General features: G+C 33.9%; 1 protein-coding gene across 2 annotated transcripts in view; it reads right to left on the bottom strand.

The window, feature by feature from the left end:
• Nucleotides 1-20,509, bottom strand: part of Ncam2 (neural cell adhesion molecule 2) — a 490,334-nt gene that overhangs the window by 53,501 nt on the left and 416,324 nt on the right. For both annotated transcript variants that reach the window (XM_005375584.2, XM_005375585.2), the window contains exons 13-14: nt 5,179-5,298; nt 1,486-1,607 (exon numbers count right to left, since the gene is read on the bottom strand). In XM_005375584.2, coding sequence (XP_005375641.1) covers nt 1,486-1,607; nt 5,179-5,298 — 242 coding nt within the window. The remainder of the gene's footprint in view (nt 1-1,485; nt 1,608-5,178; nt 5,299-20,509) is intronic.

Here is a 20,509-nt window from a genome sequence, read left to right as displayed (position 1 = left end):
CATCATCAATTTAATACATATTTGGTTGCATAGAGTGTAGCATTCATATTTTTAGCATCAACTCATTAGAAAAGAAAATCAAGCATTTCATTAATTTTAAGTAAAAAAAAATATACATAAAATATATGAGACATAGTGTCACAAGTAGTCATTGCATTTTAGTGTTTCTTATGGGAATTTAATGAAGGTCCTTACTATCTGTTAAGGTACACTAATATATTCTACCATTAACTCTAGGTAGCAGGGAAGGTAGGCTACCATCTGCACATATAGCCTGTTACCCGGTCTAATTCATGAGTTCACATCAGATTTCTTAAAGTTCACATCAGATTTCTTAAAGTCACATCAGTTTTCCTTAAAGTTAGTTTCTGTGCTTCCTCAGAGTTTCCAGAGGAGCAAATGGGAATGGCCAAGAACGCTGGACCAAGTGGCGTGACACTTCCAGCTCCAAATAGACCATAGAGCCCTTCTGGGCTATCTTGGTGTAGAAGCATGAAGCCTGCTCAAGTTACACAATAGATATAGAGCTGCTCATCATAGGTAGCACAAAACCTCGATGAAGAGTTGTTGTTGAAAAGAATATTAATATTAAATTGAGAAGACTAAAATGATATCTAAAATTAATTATTGAAGCATGCCATTCAAAATCAAATTTCCTTTTTATTACTCCTCAAAACCAAAATGCTTTAATTCAGATGTAGTGATGGTATAATTTAGAAAATATTGAAAATTTACCCATGTATGATTACAAAGCAAAATTTTAATATATTATATGCTATATACAACTAGTCAGTGTGACTTTTGAAACATTTTGAGGAGAAACAATTCTCGGTAGCCTTTGAGATATTTTTAGCTAAATGCAAAGAAAGTTTATGGGGAACTTTCTTCATTACCTCACTACAAGAAGTGGTCTTTTTCCCCAACTTGTTAAACTACCCATGAGGTTACTAACTATCTAAACTCTCTTAACAGGGCACGCTAATTAAATTTGAAAAAATTTATTCATTTTTTCCTAAAGTTCAGTATGGACATTCTTGGCCAAGTATTAAGGAAAAAGAATCTTAGTATTTGATTACAATAACTTATTCTGAGGGTGATTTGCTAATAATTCTACCCAAATAAGTACAGTGGTCAAGAGGGCTTAGCTTAAAATTATGAATATCAAGCAGAAGTGAAAGTAAAATGACCTTACAAAATTTTTAAGACAAAATAGGGAAAACGGTGTGCTTTTTCTGAAATAGTAATCAGTTGTATTTCTCACCTAGAAATTACAAAATGAAAGCTAAGTATTTTGATGCTACATGCTTATATGTTAGCAAAGGAAAAAAGTTTTAATTTAAAATGATGAATTTAAAAAAGGAAAATCAGCTCTTATGATTGCTGTTACTGAATATATATTGATTCCTAACCTGTGTACTAACTCAGTGCAACTCATAATGCAATTTGAGAAAACTGGTACCAAATCACAATAAACAATTTACTTACACTTCTGTATTTCACAATGTATTCCAAAATGGGGGCTCCTCCGTCATCCTGTTTGGTGATGCTGAGTTTGAAACTCTTTCCACTGCTTGGTTGTCCATGTATGGATGGAGGACTTGGTTCACCTAGAGTCAATAGAACATTTTTTCATGCAGAGAAAATGCATTTTAATAAAAAGAACACTATCATATATGTAATATAACAACCACTGTTAATCCTTGTCTTTTGATTTGAAACTCCTTATCATTTTTAACATCCTTGCTTTGTTTTGTCTTTTTACTATTCTCTTTAAATTCAAACAAATTTTAAAGATTTAAAAAATTTAAAAAATAAAAATCTATGATGCTGTCCTAGTTTACCACTTGATCTTTGCTCTTTGTTGTGATGCAAACTCTTATCCACATAGACTTTTCTATAAGCTAGCAACATTCATAAATCCAGACATACCAAGCCAGAATTGTGAAATTTCAGGACCAGTTATATTACTTATGCTCATGTGCACATACTGTGAGAACAATGCTGCATTAATTAAGTGTAAATTTTATTTCTTTTATTATTAATTATTTGAGCTATCTACTCTATTAACTTAAAATTAGTTTATAATATTTTGTGAATATTGTTACTATAAATATTGTATATTAACACATCAAACATTTTATATACCTATCAAGATAGATAATGGCTTGAAATACTGTAATGAGTGTTTTATTCTTAGATTCATAATTGTAAGAAAGTTGATGAAGATGACATTTATAAGGATATATTGTACAGCCTTTTGTTTCTGTTTTAAGTTTTATTTTAAAGAGAAAAATAAAACAAAATTTCAAAACAAGATAATGAGAGAGTAACTATAGTTGATGTAATACATGCACCCAGCCTTTTCTCAATATTTTATTTTCATATAGTTTCATGAATCATTCTCCATTGCTGCTATTGCCTCAAACAGTCATACGCTACATGGCAGGTACTGACAATACAATTTGCAAAAGAGTATGTTTGTACTCGTGTATAAGCCTTCTCCCCATGAAGATCACCATCACTGTGTGGTAGCTTAGAATGGGATCTCCTTGCTTTGTGTCAGGATGCTGCTATGCCTGAGTGAACGCGCTCGTCATCCTGCCTGTTTCCTCCAAGACGCCAAGGATAAGGAAACGGTTATGGATATGAACTTGGCTCTCCATAGGTAAAGCTAAGGCACACAAACAAAAATTTAGTTTGCTGTGATCAGAATACTTGTAAGTTCCAGTCTATTTGGAAAAATGTCAAAACAACATAAACACAATAAAGTGAAGATATTAAGTATATACATTCTAGAGAAACTGAAATTTTTTTTCCTCCTCATCAAGTTAGACATTATTTATAATATGGTGTTTATAACCTAAAGCATGTAAGTAGTTTTATTTTGCCAAATTGCAGGTCATTAAAGCAATATAATAACAGGATATATTAGTTTGTAAGTGCGTATTAAATAGTCTCATATGTAAGAGCTACATAGTAATAGTGAAGAGAAAAATTATAGTGTGCTTGGCCATAAAGGTAATATAATCAATATAGAGGTATTATGAAGAATAAAAGGATATGCTCATGTTATCTAATGAGATGATGGGAAATGTATATTTTATAATGTGAATTTTATAAAATTCTCACTTAATAACATAATTATATTATTTTCATAGTAGCATTTTGAAAGAGTGATAAAGCAAAACCTTTGGTTTAAGTAGCAATTGTTGTATATATAAACTGGAAGTATATATATTTAAAATCAAGCATAGACCAAATTTGTCATTTGTTATTCTATTGTAATTGATATTTTCTTTGAAAAAAATAAAATCCAAAAAGTGTAATGTGGATTCTATTGAAGACAAATAGATACAACTTATAGTCTCTATTTGTGATTGCTACAGAATGTTTATGCCAAAGCAATATTATCAATAATAATAGAAATTTAAGGTATACTAATATATTTATGACTTTAAAAACCCTAAGAAAAAGCTAAAAACATTCTAAGAAGCAACTAAGTACATACTTTTTGATGCAGTATCCAACTTCCAAATCTGTCAATGTAACGAGGATATGATGCTAAGTCAACCTTACACTAAGAAAGCAGGGTTGTAACTTTTTAGAAGTGATTTTTATTAGCACATGCTTGCAGTACATAATGATTATCTATATTGTGGGGTGTTGGTACCTGTACATAACACATCTTACTTCTCTTTTGTCTCTTAACTCTTTCACTGCACCCTGTTCTTTCCAATTTTTGATTCCCTTCACATTTGTGAATGCTCTATTTATATTTTTTCCTTCAATTATTTTTTCTGTTCACTTTCTCTACCCTCCTCTACCTCTTGTTATCCTTCTCAGTTTATAAAGCTCTTTCTACTTCCTCTTTGCCATCTTTTATTTTGTTCTTTATTTATATTTTGGGCTTCTCATATGTAAGAAAAACCAAGCCATATTTAAACTTCTATGTCTGATTTATTTCAATTAATATTACATATTTGTAGAAGAACAGAGACACCTAGAGACCCTACTACTAATTAATGAGACAGAGAGGGAGGGAGAGAGACTCTCATTGATGACTAAATGAGAAGGAAATAAAATTGGAGAGGTTATCCACAGGTTTATTGGAAAAAAAAAATCATGCCTTTACTTTGAACTCATTTGCAGTTGTCCTGAGTGTCACCAGAAAGAGAAAAATCACTAGAAAATTCACAGTTCTGTGAGAAAAGGGAACATCACACAAATACCCTTCAAACCGCGGGTTCAGAGAGATTTGCTGCTCATGGAGGAGCTGTGAAGTCACAAACAAGCAAAGTAGGTGGGAGTTTAGAAGGTCGTGAGGTTGAGAACTTAAGAGCAGAGAGGGACAGACGAATTAGGGCAGAGCACATGGGATGTAGGATTAGTGGGTAAGGTGCAGGAGCTTGACATTCTGGTGAGTAAATGAGGGACCAAAAAAAGTGAGGGTACTGAAAATGTAAACCAGGCAACTCATCTGACAGACAGTATGAGAACCAGTAGAAAACTAATAGCCAAAATTAGGGTAAGGGAATTCATTACATCCAATTTAGAGCTCCTAATATGTGTGTAAAAAAATGATGCAGAGACTTTATCACAACATTTGTTCTGCAATATTCATTCAATTCTGTAGCATTTTGAAAATATTCAACATGAAGAATACAAATCTCCAAATTTATCTTACCTTCCTAAAAGCTCAACACACATAATCTTTCAAAAGAGAAGAGTCATGGGCAAGTCTACAATAGTTCTTTGGCAGTCACTCTCCTCACAGATTAATTTATTGATTCCTTTTTCTTACACTTAGTGCATTTATAATTTGTGTGATAAAGGTAATGCTAATGTCTCATCAGAATAAATAAGTATTAGAAATGTTACACGAGTGTTCCTCTACTATCTCACAGAATATCTTCTGAAGTTTAAAATACAATTATTCAGATTTTAACAAATGCCTCATAATAGTTTTAACCGTAGATTTTCCAATGCACCTTATCTTTTTTGCCATATAATAAAGCTCTTATTTTATCAATCTGAGATGCCACCAGATTTAGAAGCCACCTTAACAAAGGCATATTTCACTTCCCAATAATGCTGAAGCATCTTCCTGCGTTATACAATTCCATGAATTTGTAGGTGCAGAAAATAGCAACAAAGATCAAGGTAGAGATGACTACTTACGAACTGGTAGTGTTTGGAAGATCTCTATCTTACTGTAGTCTCCTTGACCTTTTCCATTCACAGCTGCAACCCTGATTTCATAAGTTGTATTTGGTTCCAGGTTGCTCAAAACAACAATTGCTAGAAGACAAAAATGTACACAAATCCAACATTTAATGCATTCTAAGAAGAAAAGCAAAGTTATTGCAATGTTGGGTGACTAATTTCATAGGAAAGCATTCCAAGAAGGAAGAAAAGTCATCTAAGATTGAGTAAGTTTGGAGCAGTATCCTTTTCTCCACCTTCATTTTAGCTTATTAAGCAAGCAGTGACATTGAACAAAAAAAAAGACATTGTTTTCCTATAGAAAGTTATTTTTATTTTGTCATTTTAATATCCAAGAAACAACATGAGGTAAACAAGCTATCTTTTCTTGTACGTATTCCAAGTGTTTTATCATTTCTAATTATTTCTTTGGAGTTTGAAGACAATATGGAATTCAGCGTATAGAGTACTGACATCCAATAATACATATTGCAGTCATATCAAAGAACAGTCACGGAGTGCAATCTATAGTAAGAGTGGCTCCTTTTTACATTGTCTCTTTTAAATATGATTTTACATTCTTGTCACTTGCATATTTATTTGAATTTCTTCTCAATTATGCACTGTACCAGACCTGGATTCAATATAACACAAATACAAAAACCTGGAAAAGGCACATGGAAGTAAAGACTGTGAGAAATATCTCCTGGGATATGTCAAATCCTGTATTATGACAGATAATTTTCTACTCAAATGCAGATATTAAAATACTGCATTTTTAAAAATAAAAATACTGTGTCTTTACAAGTACCTCTGATGGAGTGAACAAAATTCTCCTTTCCTCCCATTAGTGATCAGCTTCTGTTTTTTTTTTTTTTTTTTGGTTTTTCTCTGGTACCAGGAACCGAACTCACGACCTTGCGCTTGCCAGGCAGGAGCTTTTGCCGCTGAGCTAAATCCCCAGCCCCTGTTCTCTCAACTTTTAAATAAAAGTCTTTATATTGAGCAGAACTGAACCAAATGTGTAAAAGAAAGTTAAAAAGAAATGTAGGTAAAACTACTTGTGGTGGGTGTAATAATCACCATAATGAATGAATTATCTGTGCAAAGAGGTATATTTTCCATAGACTGTGACATAATTCATGATTCTGGGTAGTCCAAAAGTTATTCATTACTAATTATCATTATTTGCAAATGACATGATACTCTACATAAAAGAACCCAAAAACTCCAACCAAAGGGTTATAGATTTAACAACCAAATTCAGTAGTGTAGCTGGATGCAAAGTCAACACTCAAAAATGAATAGCATTCCTGTACCCAAAAACAAACTGAGAAATTAGGGAAACCACACCTTTCATAATAACATCTAAAACAATGAAATACTTAGGAATGAATCTAACAAAAGAAGTAAAAGAATCTAACCAAAGAAGTGACAGTTAGAGTACTCTCAGAAAAGAGGTCAAAGAGGATTTCAGAAGATGGAAAGATATTCCTTGCTCATGGATAGGAAGAACCAACATTGTGAAAATAGCCATACTCCCAAAATCGTTGTATAGATTCAACAATCCTTATTATAATACCAGTAGTATACCTCACAGATCTAGAGAAAACATTCCTAAAATTCATCTGGAACAAGAAGAGGCCTAAAATAGCAAAAGCAATCCTGGGTAACAAGGGAAAGGCAGGAGGTATCACAATCCCTGACTTGAATTAATACTGCAAAGCTACTGTGATAAAATCAGCATGGTACTGGCAACAAAACAGACCTGAAGATCAATGGAAGAGATTACAAGATGCAGACACAGCTACAAACACACTAAGCGTCTTATCTTTGACAAAGAGGCCAAACACATTCACTGGAAGAAAGATAGTCTCTTTAATAAATGATACTGGAAAAACTGATTTTCCACATGCAGAAGACCAAAGTTAAATCCATGTCTATTACCATGCACTAAACTAAAGTCAAAATGGGTCAAAGATCTAAATATCAAAACAGAAACACTAAATCTACTGGAAGAAAACGTAGATAAAAATCCTGAAGACACAGGAGTAGGCAGATAGTTCATGGGCAAAAACGAAACTCCATGGAAAATACTTCAAAGAATCAACAACTGACATCTCATTTTATTAAAAAGATTTTGCACATCAAAAGAAATCACCAACAGAGAAAAAGAAAACCCACACATAAGGAAAAAATTATAGCCAACTGCCCCTCAGACAAAGGACTTCTATCTAGAACATATGAAGAATTAAAAAATATCAGGTCTTCAAAATTCAAAGACCCAGTTCAAAAATGGGCATCTGAGATGAATACACACTTCTCAGATGAAGAAATACTAACGATGAATAAATATATGAAAAAATGTTCAGCATCATTAGTCATTCAAGAAATGCAAATTAAAACAACACTGAGATTCCATCTCATCCCACAAAGAATAGCTATCATTAAGAAATCAACCAATGACAAATGCTGGAGAGGCTGTGGAGAAAAAGAAACCCTTCTCCACAGTTGGTGGGACTGTAGATTGGTGAAACCACAGTGGAAATCAGTTTGGAGATTGCTCACAAAAGTAGGATTAGAAGGCCGACTTAACCCAGCTATTCACCTTCTGGGTATTTTCCCAGAAGAATTAAAAACATCATACCACATTGATATAGGCACACCCATGTTTATAGCAGCACAATTTGTCACAGCTAAATCTTAGAAACAATCCAAATGCCCATCAACTGAGAAATGGGTAAAAAAGATGTAGTATTTTAATAAAATGGAGTATTGCTCAGCTAATAAAAGATAAACTCGAGGCTTTTATAGGTAAATGGATGCAACTAGAGATCTTACTCAGAAGTTGAATAAATCGGACCCAGGTGTGTAAACATCATATTGTCTCCCTAGTGTAAAAACCTGAAAGAGTAAATAAAATCCAAAATGTACAATAGATAATGTGAAAGGGAAAGAAATCTGTCAAAAGAAGGAATAACTGGATGGGGAAAGAAGAAAATAAAAGAAAGAACTAAGGCAAAAAATAGATAGATAGATTAGATTAGATAGATAGATAGATAGCTGGGATAACTGTACTGCTGATGTCTGGTGTTTTATTGAAAGGAAGCGTTAACACTTAAATTTTTTTATGTATTTTGACCAATTTTCTATGCTTATACCTGGTAATCTGAGCAACTGATAAGAAGACAACAATATGCAATATAACAACCACTGGTAAATTCCTACCATCTTGTCTAGTGAAACTCTGGATTTTTTCTAATTTTTTTAAATTATTATTTTCTTATTCTCTTTAATGGTTTGAAAAATCTTCCATTCCTACATCTGGTAATCTGAGCAACTTTGCTGAAGATAACAATATGTAATGTAACAACCCCTGTTAATTCCTATCATTTGGTTTGTAACCCCATACCATCTTAATGTTCTTGCTTTGTTGTGTTTGTATCTTGCTATTATTCATTTTCTACTATTCTCCTTACAATAAAAAAAATTCATCACTGAGTCTATATTTAATTGCTGAATAGTATGCATCAATGGCAAAGAAGACTTAGTAGTATTTATTTATACAGATTAATCAACTTTTACATGAGAAATATAGAACATATGATACACAAGACTATATGACAGAGTATTATGTATGACTTTGTTGCTGATGAGAACTTTGATATTCCCCAAGACGCTCCACAGTTGTCATGATGCTGTTGTATCTCTCTCTCTCTCTCTCTCTCTCTCTCTCTCTCTCTCTCTCTCTCTCTCTCTCTCTCTCTCTCTCTCTCTCTTTCCTCTTCCTCTTTACATTTTTTGAGACAAGGTCTTGCACTGTGATTGAGCAATATAATTTATTCTGTTCTTGAACTCATTAGAAGCCCAGGCTGGCCTTGAACTCCTAGGTACCTTCCTGCCTCAGTTTCTAGAGTTCTAGGATTACCAGCATGCATCATTGTGCTTGGCAAACATCTCCTCAAGAGCACGTGTTAGACTGTAACATGCCTGTGCTGATCAGGAAACTTTGAGGCTTACATTTAATTATTTTCTTCAAAATGATTAACCAAGAAAAGCTGCAGAAATTAAAGCATTCATTTTAATTGCAATTAACATTCCACGTAAAACCTAAGTGAGGAGATAAGATTGTAGGTGTAATCTTTTCATCTTTTTAGGTTAAAAATAGATAACAGAGCTGTTGAAGTTTTCTGCATATTCAACCAAAGGAAAATAGAGTTTAGTACTTACATTAAACAATAAAAATGACTTATGCCCCAGAAAATTCCATATTTTCTTTAAATTCCATGCATATTTCAGACAAAAGCACTTGCTGGCCTGCTGGCTGGTCAGCACTCCCTTTCCTGTAACATTTGACAAGAGCTTTGACAAGTTTTCAGGGAAACCTACTTCTTAAATTACAAATGATCGCCTCAGAATGAGCATGAATGTCTCCATGTTTTCTGCTCTCACTATAAGATTAGTCTGTGTACTGAGTTTTGAATCAGAGCATTGAAAGAGAGAGAGAGGCTAGAGAGACTGAAACAGGGTAAGAATGCGGTCTAAACTGTTATTACAATGGTGGGTTTATAGATTACTTTCAAAATTATAGGAGAGATGCCTGAAAGTAAACCTACTGATGCAAGTTTTACAAAGTTTGTGAACAAGAAATGTTTGTTTTTGATTTGAGACTATAAAGGTTTTGGTACAATAACCCTTATTCTGAGGGTTATTAACATTCTGTGAAAAGAAAGATTATTATGTGAAAAGAAAGAACTGCATAAGTGGACCAAAGTAAAGAGAGGGAAAGTAATAGATTCCGGGGAGGCAAAGCTTGGATCTGTAATTTGACTTGCCTTTCCTAAATAAGATACATACATTAAATCGTCCTGAATTTACTAAACACCCATGGTGTAGCCTGAAAGAAAACCACTACTTGAAAAACAAAAAACTCTGTACTCTGCAATAAAATGGTACCTCAAATTATGAAGTTAGTAAATGGATGACTTTTTTTTCCTTTATATATGCCCATATAATAAACTACAAACTGAGGTGTGCGAAGAGTTTTTTCAACCTATAATCTATTAGAAATTCAAACTCAGAAATTAGGTGAAAGTAAAACTAGGCTACAAGCTTGTAATAATTTTGTAAGGACAAATGGCATGAAGTAATTTATTTTGTTGTTATATTAAATCAGCATGGTTTTAAAATCATAGTGCAATTTCTCTGAAAATTATAAATCATCATAGATTTTCCTTTGTTATGGCAACAGGGATGGCTTCTTTAAAGGATTTAATTACTCTCACTAATTTAATATTTTTGCTTCATTTTAATGTGTTTGATTTACATAAAGGACCTTTGGTATTATTCCGAACTCTGGCCAGTAAGGCAAAAGAGACATTGATATTATGGTATTTAAACTAGTAAAAGAAAGAGAAACAAACTCATTTACACTGTTACTGCAGATACAGAAATCTTGGTAGAGAGAAAAAATAGAAATTGTGTTTTCCATCATAAAATAAGATTTTATCATATGGAGCTTAACAAAATAGGTTATGTTTGTTTAGATAATGCATTGTACATCTCTTCTGTCAAAGAGAAGCAGAGGCTAGAGCTTTTCAGCTCTTAAGGAAAAGAAAACACTTACATCGAAACTAATTAGACTGGCAAAATTCTAAAGTGAGATTAAACTTATCCATGTTGTCTTCGCTTTCTTAAATCTTGTATTACTCCCAGGGATTTTCTTGCCATTCAATGTCACATCTAAGGTCGCCTTCAAGGCAGAGCTGCTGTAGCACTCACTTAAAGTGGATCTGCTCATGTTGCCCTGAACTGTGATACAATTCAGATAGATATGAGAAATCAAAGGCTTATAAGGGATATAAATGACCATTCAAATTACAGTTGCTGTTATTCTCCTCACATAGCTCTGAAAATCCAGTAAAGGTACTGAAGCTTTTCAGCTGAGACTGAGCCTTTGTTCTGCAAAAAATTAAAATAAGCCAAAGGAGCCTCTTTAAAAACATTGTTTAAACAATTACCTGAGAGAAATATCACTCTTCTTCAAAAACTTGCAACAGGCTTGAAAAATAACAAAAGTACTTTTTAATTGTTTTATACCTAATATTGAATTCTTTAATACTTTGACCCCAGTTAGATGGATAAAAACACTTCAGTCATAATTCCATCTCTAATCGAAAGTGTCCAAAATTTCCTTAAAACTTACTGCGTGATTTTATCCCAGTTTGATCATTTTCATTATTTTTTAAAATCTCAATTTGCACTTTATACAAGCATGGCAATGTTTCAATTTTCCATTAGTGCATAAAACTATGGCATTTTCTTTTTTATTTGTTTTCTCTTTGTTTTATGGTGCTGAGTATTAAAGCCAGGCCACCTCATATGCTAGGTAAGGGTTTTACTACTCAGTTTCACACCCAGCCCCTGATTTTACCTCTTAAAAAATACTTTAAAGAGCTGTATGAGTTACAGGAAAGAGCCTACATGAGATACACTTGAACAGAAATATACTTTATGTCTATAATAAATAATGTGTGTAAATATTGTTCCATAATAGAGAGAAAAATTAATCTGATGATTTTGCGTTATTTATCTCAAGTTTCATGAAAAGCTTGTTGATAACATTAATTCAAGATCAGAGTTCTATACATCTGAGTTTTCATTTCTTTTAATTGTGCTTTTTAGGGGCTGGAGATATAGCTCAGCTGTACAGCATCAGTCTGGCAAGTGCAAGGTCCTGAGTTCGATTCCTAGTATCAGAAAACAAATAAACACAAATTGTGCTTTTCAAATGTTCTTTATCATGATAAGCATAAGCTAAGCATGAAAATAAATTAATAACTGAGTTGTAAAGAAGTTCAAATTTTGTAGTAATTACATTTTTTTTTGTTGAACTCAAACAGTTCTAGGTGAAATAATAAACATCCCTCTATATGAAAAGCTTCATTTAAATGCTGTTTCAGTAACACCATTTCACTTCTTGGCATTTTGGCTAAGTTCAAGGGTAGTATCTGTTCCTATCAGTAACACAATGTCTTTCATAAGTACATAATTTTTCACTTCAAATGTTATGTTTATTATTGTTCATAAAACTGTTAACCTTGGAAGATTTTGATAGTTTTTTTCAGGCCATAGCCAGTCTGTAATGTATGGTTGATATCGCTATGTTTTGTATAGTCAGTGTAAAGTTGCTAAATATTTCCCTTCATAATCTAAAATAATAGGTTTCAATAAAGCATTCATGAAATATCTTAATGATACAATACAACTAGAAAATGACTTTCCACTCATAAAATTGAAAATTTCCTCAAATGTCCTTAGCACAAAATTCATTTTCTGTACAGGTTTATTTATTTGTTTGGCAGGTCGGTGGGTATAATTTAACCTTTTGTAATTAAGTGTTCTTTTCTTCCTTGTCCCTACATAAAATCTTCTACATCCTCTTAGCTGTTTAACTTCCCAACAACCACTGTGTATCATTTTCACTCAATTGTTGATTATATTCCATTACTGCATTTGGGTGTTTCATTGTAAGGAACTTACTATAAAGATCTTGTGAGGAGGAAATGTATCACATATAACCATTGTCTGCAGTCCTTACATAGCTGATACATTTTAAATGTAAAATAATTCAACAGGAACTCTTTCAATTTGCCAAAGCATCATTTTAAAGAAATTAATCAAAAAACCATTCATTAAATATATAGTTCTTATCCTTTAATCTCTAGCATGTGAAGAACAAAAGTTAAATAGTTAAAAGTTAAAACAATGCCACTGTACTTGCTTTTGTATACAGTTTTGTTGAAGAATACTTAAATGGCACATCATTAAAGAATTTCATGCGATATTTTGATATGTGCATGTACTGTGAAATAATCACTATAATTAAGCTAATTAACATTTTCATCAACTCATATAATTTTCTTTTAATGTGTGTAGGATTGTGAACATGTAATATCTACCTTCTTAGTGCATTCCAAGTACACAACTCTGGGTTTGCTGCAGTCACAGGACTTCACATTGTATCTCCCAAACTTATTCTTAGTCCTATGGAGATTCTAGTCTTAATTCGTTGAAGGTACTCCATTCCACTTTACATATAACAACAATGTACACATGTTCTCCTTTCTACACAGTCTCAAATATACAAATCTTGTGTCTCTTTGAAACTAGATGTCTTCATAGGTGTGAGATGGCACCTCATTTTGGTTTTGATTTGTATTTCTCTGATGATTAGTGATATTGAACACAGTTACATACACCTGTTGACCATAGGTTGACATAGGTATCTTCTTCAGAAATATCTGTTCAACTTCATACATTGTATCATTTTTGCTATGAAATTATGAGTTCCTTATATATTATGTATACCAATCCCTTGTCAGATAAATGATATACAATTCTTTTCTCCCATTATGTAAGCCACCTTTTCATTTTACTGATTAATTTTTGCTTTGCTGGGGAAAATGTAAGTTGATGCAATCTTATTTATTTTGCCTTTTTGCCCATGTTTGACTGTCATATCTGAAAATATCATTGCCCAGATGTATATCAAGAAGATTTTCCCCTATATTTATAGCAGTCTATTTGAATGTCTACAACAAAATAGCACAGATTAAATGGTTTATAAAACACAGAAGTTTATTTCTCGCAAATCTGAAAACTGGGGAAACTAAGATCATGTTCCCAGTAGATTTGTTTTGATCAAAGTCTGCATCTGGCTTTGTAGCTCTTTTCTAACTTTGTCTTCACTCTGTGTAAGGAGCAATGCACCTTTCTTGGTTCCTTCCACTAAAGGTGTTCGTTCCACTCATAGGGTGCCCTGTTCTCATGACTTTGTACCTTCCAAAGGCCACGCTTGTAAATACCATCACGTTAGGGTTTAAAATTTAACATGTGAAATTCGAATGACACAAGTATTCAGTTTACATCCTTGTGTCTCTATCTCTCCGAATTTATATTCTTCTTTCAGGCAAGCTGAATTCATTTCATTCCAGTAGTACTAAAAACCTTTACTTTTTCCACTATTAACTCAAAAGCCTGAAAGTCTCCACTAAATATCATTTAAGTTAATCATATGTGAGACACAAGTTGTGATTTGAACTGAAGCAAATTACCATTGAGCTCTAAGTCTGTGAAGCCAAACACAGAATAGCCATTATAATTCCACTAAAGAGAAACAGAAAAATAGAAAAGGATTGCTGTTATGCAAGTTCAACACTCAAGGGGAAACTATGTTAGATATTCGACTCCCACATAATCGTTCTGGCACTGTGAATTTCCTTTTAGACTAACTTGCATGGAAGTCTTGCTTTCCGTACACAGCAACATGGCAGCCCTGACCTTGAAGGTTCCTGGATATGTTTGACCACCAAGGCTCCAGGAGACGCTGTCCATGGCATTAGCTGACACCCAGTGAGATTGTGCTATGTTCTTGGAGGGAGCTGTACTCTTGAGAGCTGTGTACTCACATGTTGATCTGCAGAAACACTGTCAGTGTTTGTTGCCTGTGACTTCTGGGCAAGGCCCGGGGGACGGTACATGGGAAAGCAAAGAGTGCGGGACCTGCACACAGCAGGCAAAGGCTGGGGAGTGAGGTGGTCCTGGATTGTGCTGTGGTTACCTTTAATCCCTCCTTTCAAATCTTTCCACCTCTTACGTAGGTCCTTCAGTCATTTTCCTCCAATGAGAGCAACAACCCTTATAATTTCCAGAAAGGCATCATGCTCATTCCTCTGTTGTCTTAAAAAAAGTCTCCTGGCCTTTTCTGAGATGGTCTGTCTGTACCAGTTTCATCTATCACATGTGCTCTTGAATATACCACACCCTTCATCTTTTCCCAAGAACAGCCTTTCTCATTAAAAAGAAAAAAGGGAGAATTTTCCAAAATTTTAAGTTCTGCTTATCTTTCAACTGATTATTCCATTTTTATATCATTTATTTTTCTTTACTTTAGCATAAGTAGGCAGGGAAAAAAAGACTTATTCATTCAACACTTCACCTAACTATTTCAAATACTCACTTTACCAAACTCAAAATCTGTTTTACAAAATAACACTATGATATGTACATAACTGAGCTAAGTTCTCTCCAAATTTATAACAAGAATGGTCTTTCTCTCATTGTCAGTGACACCACATTTTGGTCTGAGAGATCATCAGAGTGTTCCTCACTGTCTGCATTCTATCAACAAAAAAACTAGGTTTCCTCTAGAACTGTCCCTCTCCTCCCTTTCCCCTTCCTTCCTTCCTTCCTTCCTTCCTTCCTTCCTTCCTTCCTTCCTTCCTTCCTTCCTGCCTTCTTCCCTACCTTTCTTCCTCCCTCCCTCCCTCCTTCTCTTCCTTTATTCCTCCCTTCCTTCATTTTTTCTTCTTTTTTCCCTTTACTCTCACAAATATTTTCCTTCATGGTGTATTTAATGCAATATTTCTTTCTAGGCTGCACCTCGATACTCTTCCTGGTTGCACTTAGTAAACAATTCCAAAGCCTCTTCTATATTTTTTAAAGTTAGGTATCCAGCAGAACAGTTACTTCTTATTGCCTCCTGCTGTCATCTATGTGGGTGTGTGATAATATAACATCATAGAATGGGTGGCATATAAACAACAGAAATTTATTTTCTAATCCTGGAGACTGGAAAACACCCAATTAGGATGCCAGGAGATTTGATGTATGGTAGGGCCCTTTGTTCTTACATAATGGAAAGATGTGATTGTTAAATTTAACTGTTTCAATTGTATTGGCGAAATGACATTTCTGGGTGGGTCATGGAGGCATGTAATATTTTCCCTTACTTATGGCTTTTGTCTAGATGTCCCTTAAAGTCTCATGTGCTCCTAGCTGTGGCTTTTTGAAGGTGGCAGCATCTGGAATGTGAGAATGTGAGCCACAGGGGTGATATCTGGATCAGTTTCTTAAATGGATTAGCATAGCTCTGAGTGTAGTTGAATGGATTTCCTGAAGATGCCGCAGCCTGGGTGTGGGTGGCACCAATCCATAGGCCTGTAGTCTGGATGGAATATAAAGAGACAGGGAGAAGGCAGGCTCATTGTTGCTGCTACCTTCTGCCTGCCTTCCCACGCACTGTTTCTCCTCTTTGTTACCCCTCTCCATGCTAGGCTGCCTTACAGCCAGCCAGCTATGATATGCTAGAAACTGAGCCCAAATAAACTTTCTCTGCTTTAACTTGTAGGGTATTTTATCCCCGCACTGAGATAGTAACTAAGACAGTCTTTTCCCTTTCTCTCCCTGTTCTGCACTCTGGTTCCAGGTCACCACGAATGAAGTAGCTCTCCCCTACCACACACTTCCACCATCGCGGCCGCCTGGTACCCTGCTGGCCATGCACTGAATTCATTGAAACCATGAGTTGTTAAAAATATCTTCTCCTTTAAGTTGCAGGAGTCGGATACTGTACTAAGCAATGGGAAAACCGACAAATACAGAGGGGCGTGCAGCACCCTGTGGCCTCTCCTATTAGGGTTCCACTGTCCCTGATGTGAGTAATCACCATTTAATCACCTCTTGCATTTCCCACCTTCACACACTGACATATTGCATTTTAACTCATTAGCTTTCTGAGAAAAACATAAAACTTGAATCTATAACCCCTTTCTTGTAGTCTTACGATTTTACATTTTAACTGTATGATTTTAATTGATCTTTTATTTGATTTGTACAAATAATATGAGATCCATTTTAATTTAATTGAAGATATTAAAGCATACAATGCTTTCTCAGAATACTTTCCTTGCATATTTCTGAGTTCTTATGAGACTAAATAGGGCAAATCCAGGCTGATGATCTTCATCAATTTCTAGCACTTTAATATGGAGATAATTCAGTGATTTTACTTACACTGTATGTCACAAGAGCTTATTCTAATCATAATAAAAATGCAAAAATAAAAAATTCAGAACAATGTCACATCAGGCTAAATGATTAACAATAGATCTGATTTGTAGACCTCTTGAACAAAAGAGATGCTTACTAGCTGCAAAGTCTACTGTACATTCTGGCCAATTATTTTTTGTACACTTTAAGTACTGAATCAATTTATTTAATTTACCTTATTCAAAATTACCAACTCAATTCCAAATAATGAGGACTGAGCTATACTTGCACTATTATTTTATTCTCTTCTATAAAATGTAGCAAACCTCACACAGACCCGAGGTATTAGAATGTAAATAAAATATTGTCAGTCCATCAATGTAAAATTTGGTATGTTTTGGTTTTATTAATATTTTAGTATTTTATAAATGTTTTCATCCTTTAATTTTTATTGAAGCCATAATACTGCTTCTCAGAAAACGTTAGAATACTTAACATTTGTTTTTGAAAGTAAACCCATTTTGATGAATTCTTCTTTTCTACCTCAAGATATCTCTATTAGTTCTAGTTAATTGTTACTTTTCATTGAAATTAAAGATATAACTCTAGATATTTTGGAACAAGTATGTTTCTTTCTATCCCTTGTTGCTTAATACTGGTTTATTTTCCATTTAAATTCAAATATTTCAAAGAAATTCTTCCGAAGATTTTCATCTCCCTAAAAAATCAACTGACATTTACATTCAAATAAAATTTCATGCATTTTGAGAAAATACTGCAATATATGTCTATATTGGTCTTTTGAAAGGTTATAAATTACTTTGATATTGACACTTTAAATATCACTTTTTGGAAAATTTAAATTGTGAGAATAATAATTACATAGTTAAATATATATGTATAATTAAGTTAATCATGAGCTCCTCACAGATAATGAAGATATTCACTTGAAATTGACAACTAGAACTCCTTTAAAATTTTTTTAAAAAATCATCTTAACTAGAGTTATAATGCTCAAATAATTAATGTCTACAAATTAAAGATTCAATGAATATAAAGAACAGCAGGTGGAAAGTGGAAATAAATGATCATGTTTCAATAACTTTTGGGTAGGGATGTTTTGGCTATACTGAGTTATCAAATGTGAGAGATAAAATAAGACATTTATTCTAATGGCAAATATGCTTCTTTAAAAAGACAATGATAGGGTTGAATACTTGTGGAATGTGAGCCTGAAATCACATGATCTCATTTGTTGACCAATTTATAATATTAGATGTAAAATGAATTAATATCTCATAAAATTCCCTTGAGTTTGGAAAAGCTTAATAAAATGCAAAGGAGAATACATTAGTAATCTTAGTGTTTATCCTTAGGCAAACTTGTAATAATTTCCCCATGTATCTAGAGAAAGGAAATGTGTATTATGTCTATGAAACTGCAAATAATGATACTAAACACCTGTGGAATGTAAAGCTAAAGTGAAACCTGCTTGTTATATAATATCTTTTCAATTTATTAAGAAGTTCCATGCTTAATATCTGCAACAAAACCACACATCAGTTGATTATTTTTCTATAAAGTCTTGCTGTTTTTAAAGCTGCTAACATTTAGAGTGAATAGACTAATGGCTATATTGAGCAAAGTCAATTTGTGTAGCAAAATTTTTAAGGCTGCCTTGAATACATTTTTAACCAGTGACAACAGAGTTTAACTTTAATAATATTATCATATTTTGAAACAGTGGCAAATCCTGGATTTACTTAGGAGGATCCTTATCAGGAAGAAAGTCATTTTACATCTAATATTATAAATTGTTCAACAAATTAGATCATGTGATTTCAGGCTCACATTCCACAAGTATTCAACCCTATCATTGTCTTTTTAAAGAAGCATATTTGCCATTAGAGTAAATGTCTTATTTTATCTCTCACATAGATGTGTAGTAGCTCCTAAAGTGAAAGATGAGAAATCTTATTACGAACTTGAGCATCAACAAAAAGAAGAGGGGGCGGCAATATTTGTTCTCTTGAGAATTCCTGGTCAAGGAAGGGAGACAGACCCTACCCAGGGTGAAGAAAGATCACAGATCCTTTATGCTCAAATCCAAAGTTCCTGCTGTGTGTTTCTGTGTCCCCACCATATCCATCTGTGGGGATAATGATGTCTGTCCACCAGTTTCATACTGAAGCAACACAATTTGGTCTTTATTGGTCGAGATGAGAAATATACTAACATTTCACCAACATGGCTAAGTTTCCCAAAATGCAGAGGCACGCGCCATCACCAAAGTAATCTTTGCCCGTCATTTAATGAGTGGCATCCAGTAGCAGCGGCACATGTCACACAGTGGGTGAGTGCTGCATTTTTGGATTAAAGAATGGAAGAGAAAGTAGAAACAGTTAAGAATGCTTTTTGGAGAGTGAAACAGTTACCTCTATTTTAATGAAGGCTCTACTTATGTCTAGGCATATTTTACATGACAAAATAGATTTTTTTTTTTATCTTAGTGGGTGGAATGAAGATCTATTCATTGTCATGGGGATTAAGTTTTGAAGAGCAGCTAATTACATGACATTAGTTCCCAGGAAAGTTTATGAAGTTTCTTTCTGGAAACTCTAGAGAAATAAGAATCAAATTGCTTAGGCGACTTAATTGAATTTGAGCAATATGTGGTAAAAATGCATATGTATTTGGAAATAGATAAAAAATGCGGAACGTTTTTTCTGAAAATAAGCAATTACAATAATTAAATAATCCATTCCTTATCTCAGGTAACAGAAAAGGATCAAAGATCTCCGTGATATTTTTTTTCAGATGTGCAATTAAGATAAGGAGATTGATTTGCATCTTAGAGTATTAAGAGATGACAGCTGGCAGAAGAATAATATAAGGAATATATACTATTAAGTTACAAAGAAAGGCAAAAGATGTCTACTAAAACAATCATACCAACTTCACACTGAAGCACAATTTATGTTGTGTCTAGAAAGATGTATTTAAAAAGCTTGCAAGGAAGAATAACATCAATTCAAGCATAGCCATAGAACAGGAAATTGTAGGGCAAAGGAGGTAGATGAGATGTATAATGCTTGCCTAGCATATGTGAGGTTCTAGGCTAAATTTCCAGGATGGGGCAGTGGGGCAGTGGGGAAGGAGAAAGAAAGGAGAGATAGAGAGATAGAGAGAAAGACAGAGACAGAAAGACAAACAGGCAGGGAGACAGAGACAGAGACAGAGAAGGAGAAGGAGGAGAAGGAGAAAAAAAAAAGAAGGGGAAGAGGGCAGGAGGAGGAGAAGGAGGGAATGGGAGAGACAGAGGAGAAGGAGAGAGGTAGAAGGTATTATGGAGGAGCGACAAGAAGAGAGAAGAGAAGAAGAGAAAAGAGAAGAGAAGAGAAAGAGAAGAGAAGAGAAGAAGAGAAGAGAAGAGAAGAGAGGAGAGGAGAGGAGAGGAGAGGAGAGGAGAGGAGAA

This window comes from Chinchilla lanigera, unplaced genomic scaffold (genome assembly GCF_000276665.1).
Source record: "Chinchilla lanigera isolate Chin_1 unplaced genomic scaffold, ChiLan1.0 scaffold00006, whole genome shotgun sequence".
In the NCBI taxonomy this organism is placed as follows: domain Eukaryota; kingdom Metazoa; phylum Chordata; class Mammalia; order Rodentia; family Chinchillidae; genus Chinchilla; species Chinchilla lanigera.
The sequence above is the reverse complement of the archived record's forward strand: the minus strand, read 5'-3'. Positions and strand labels throughout refer to the sequence as shown.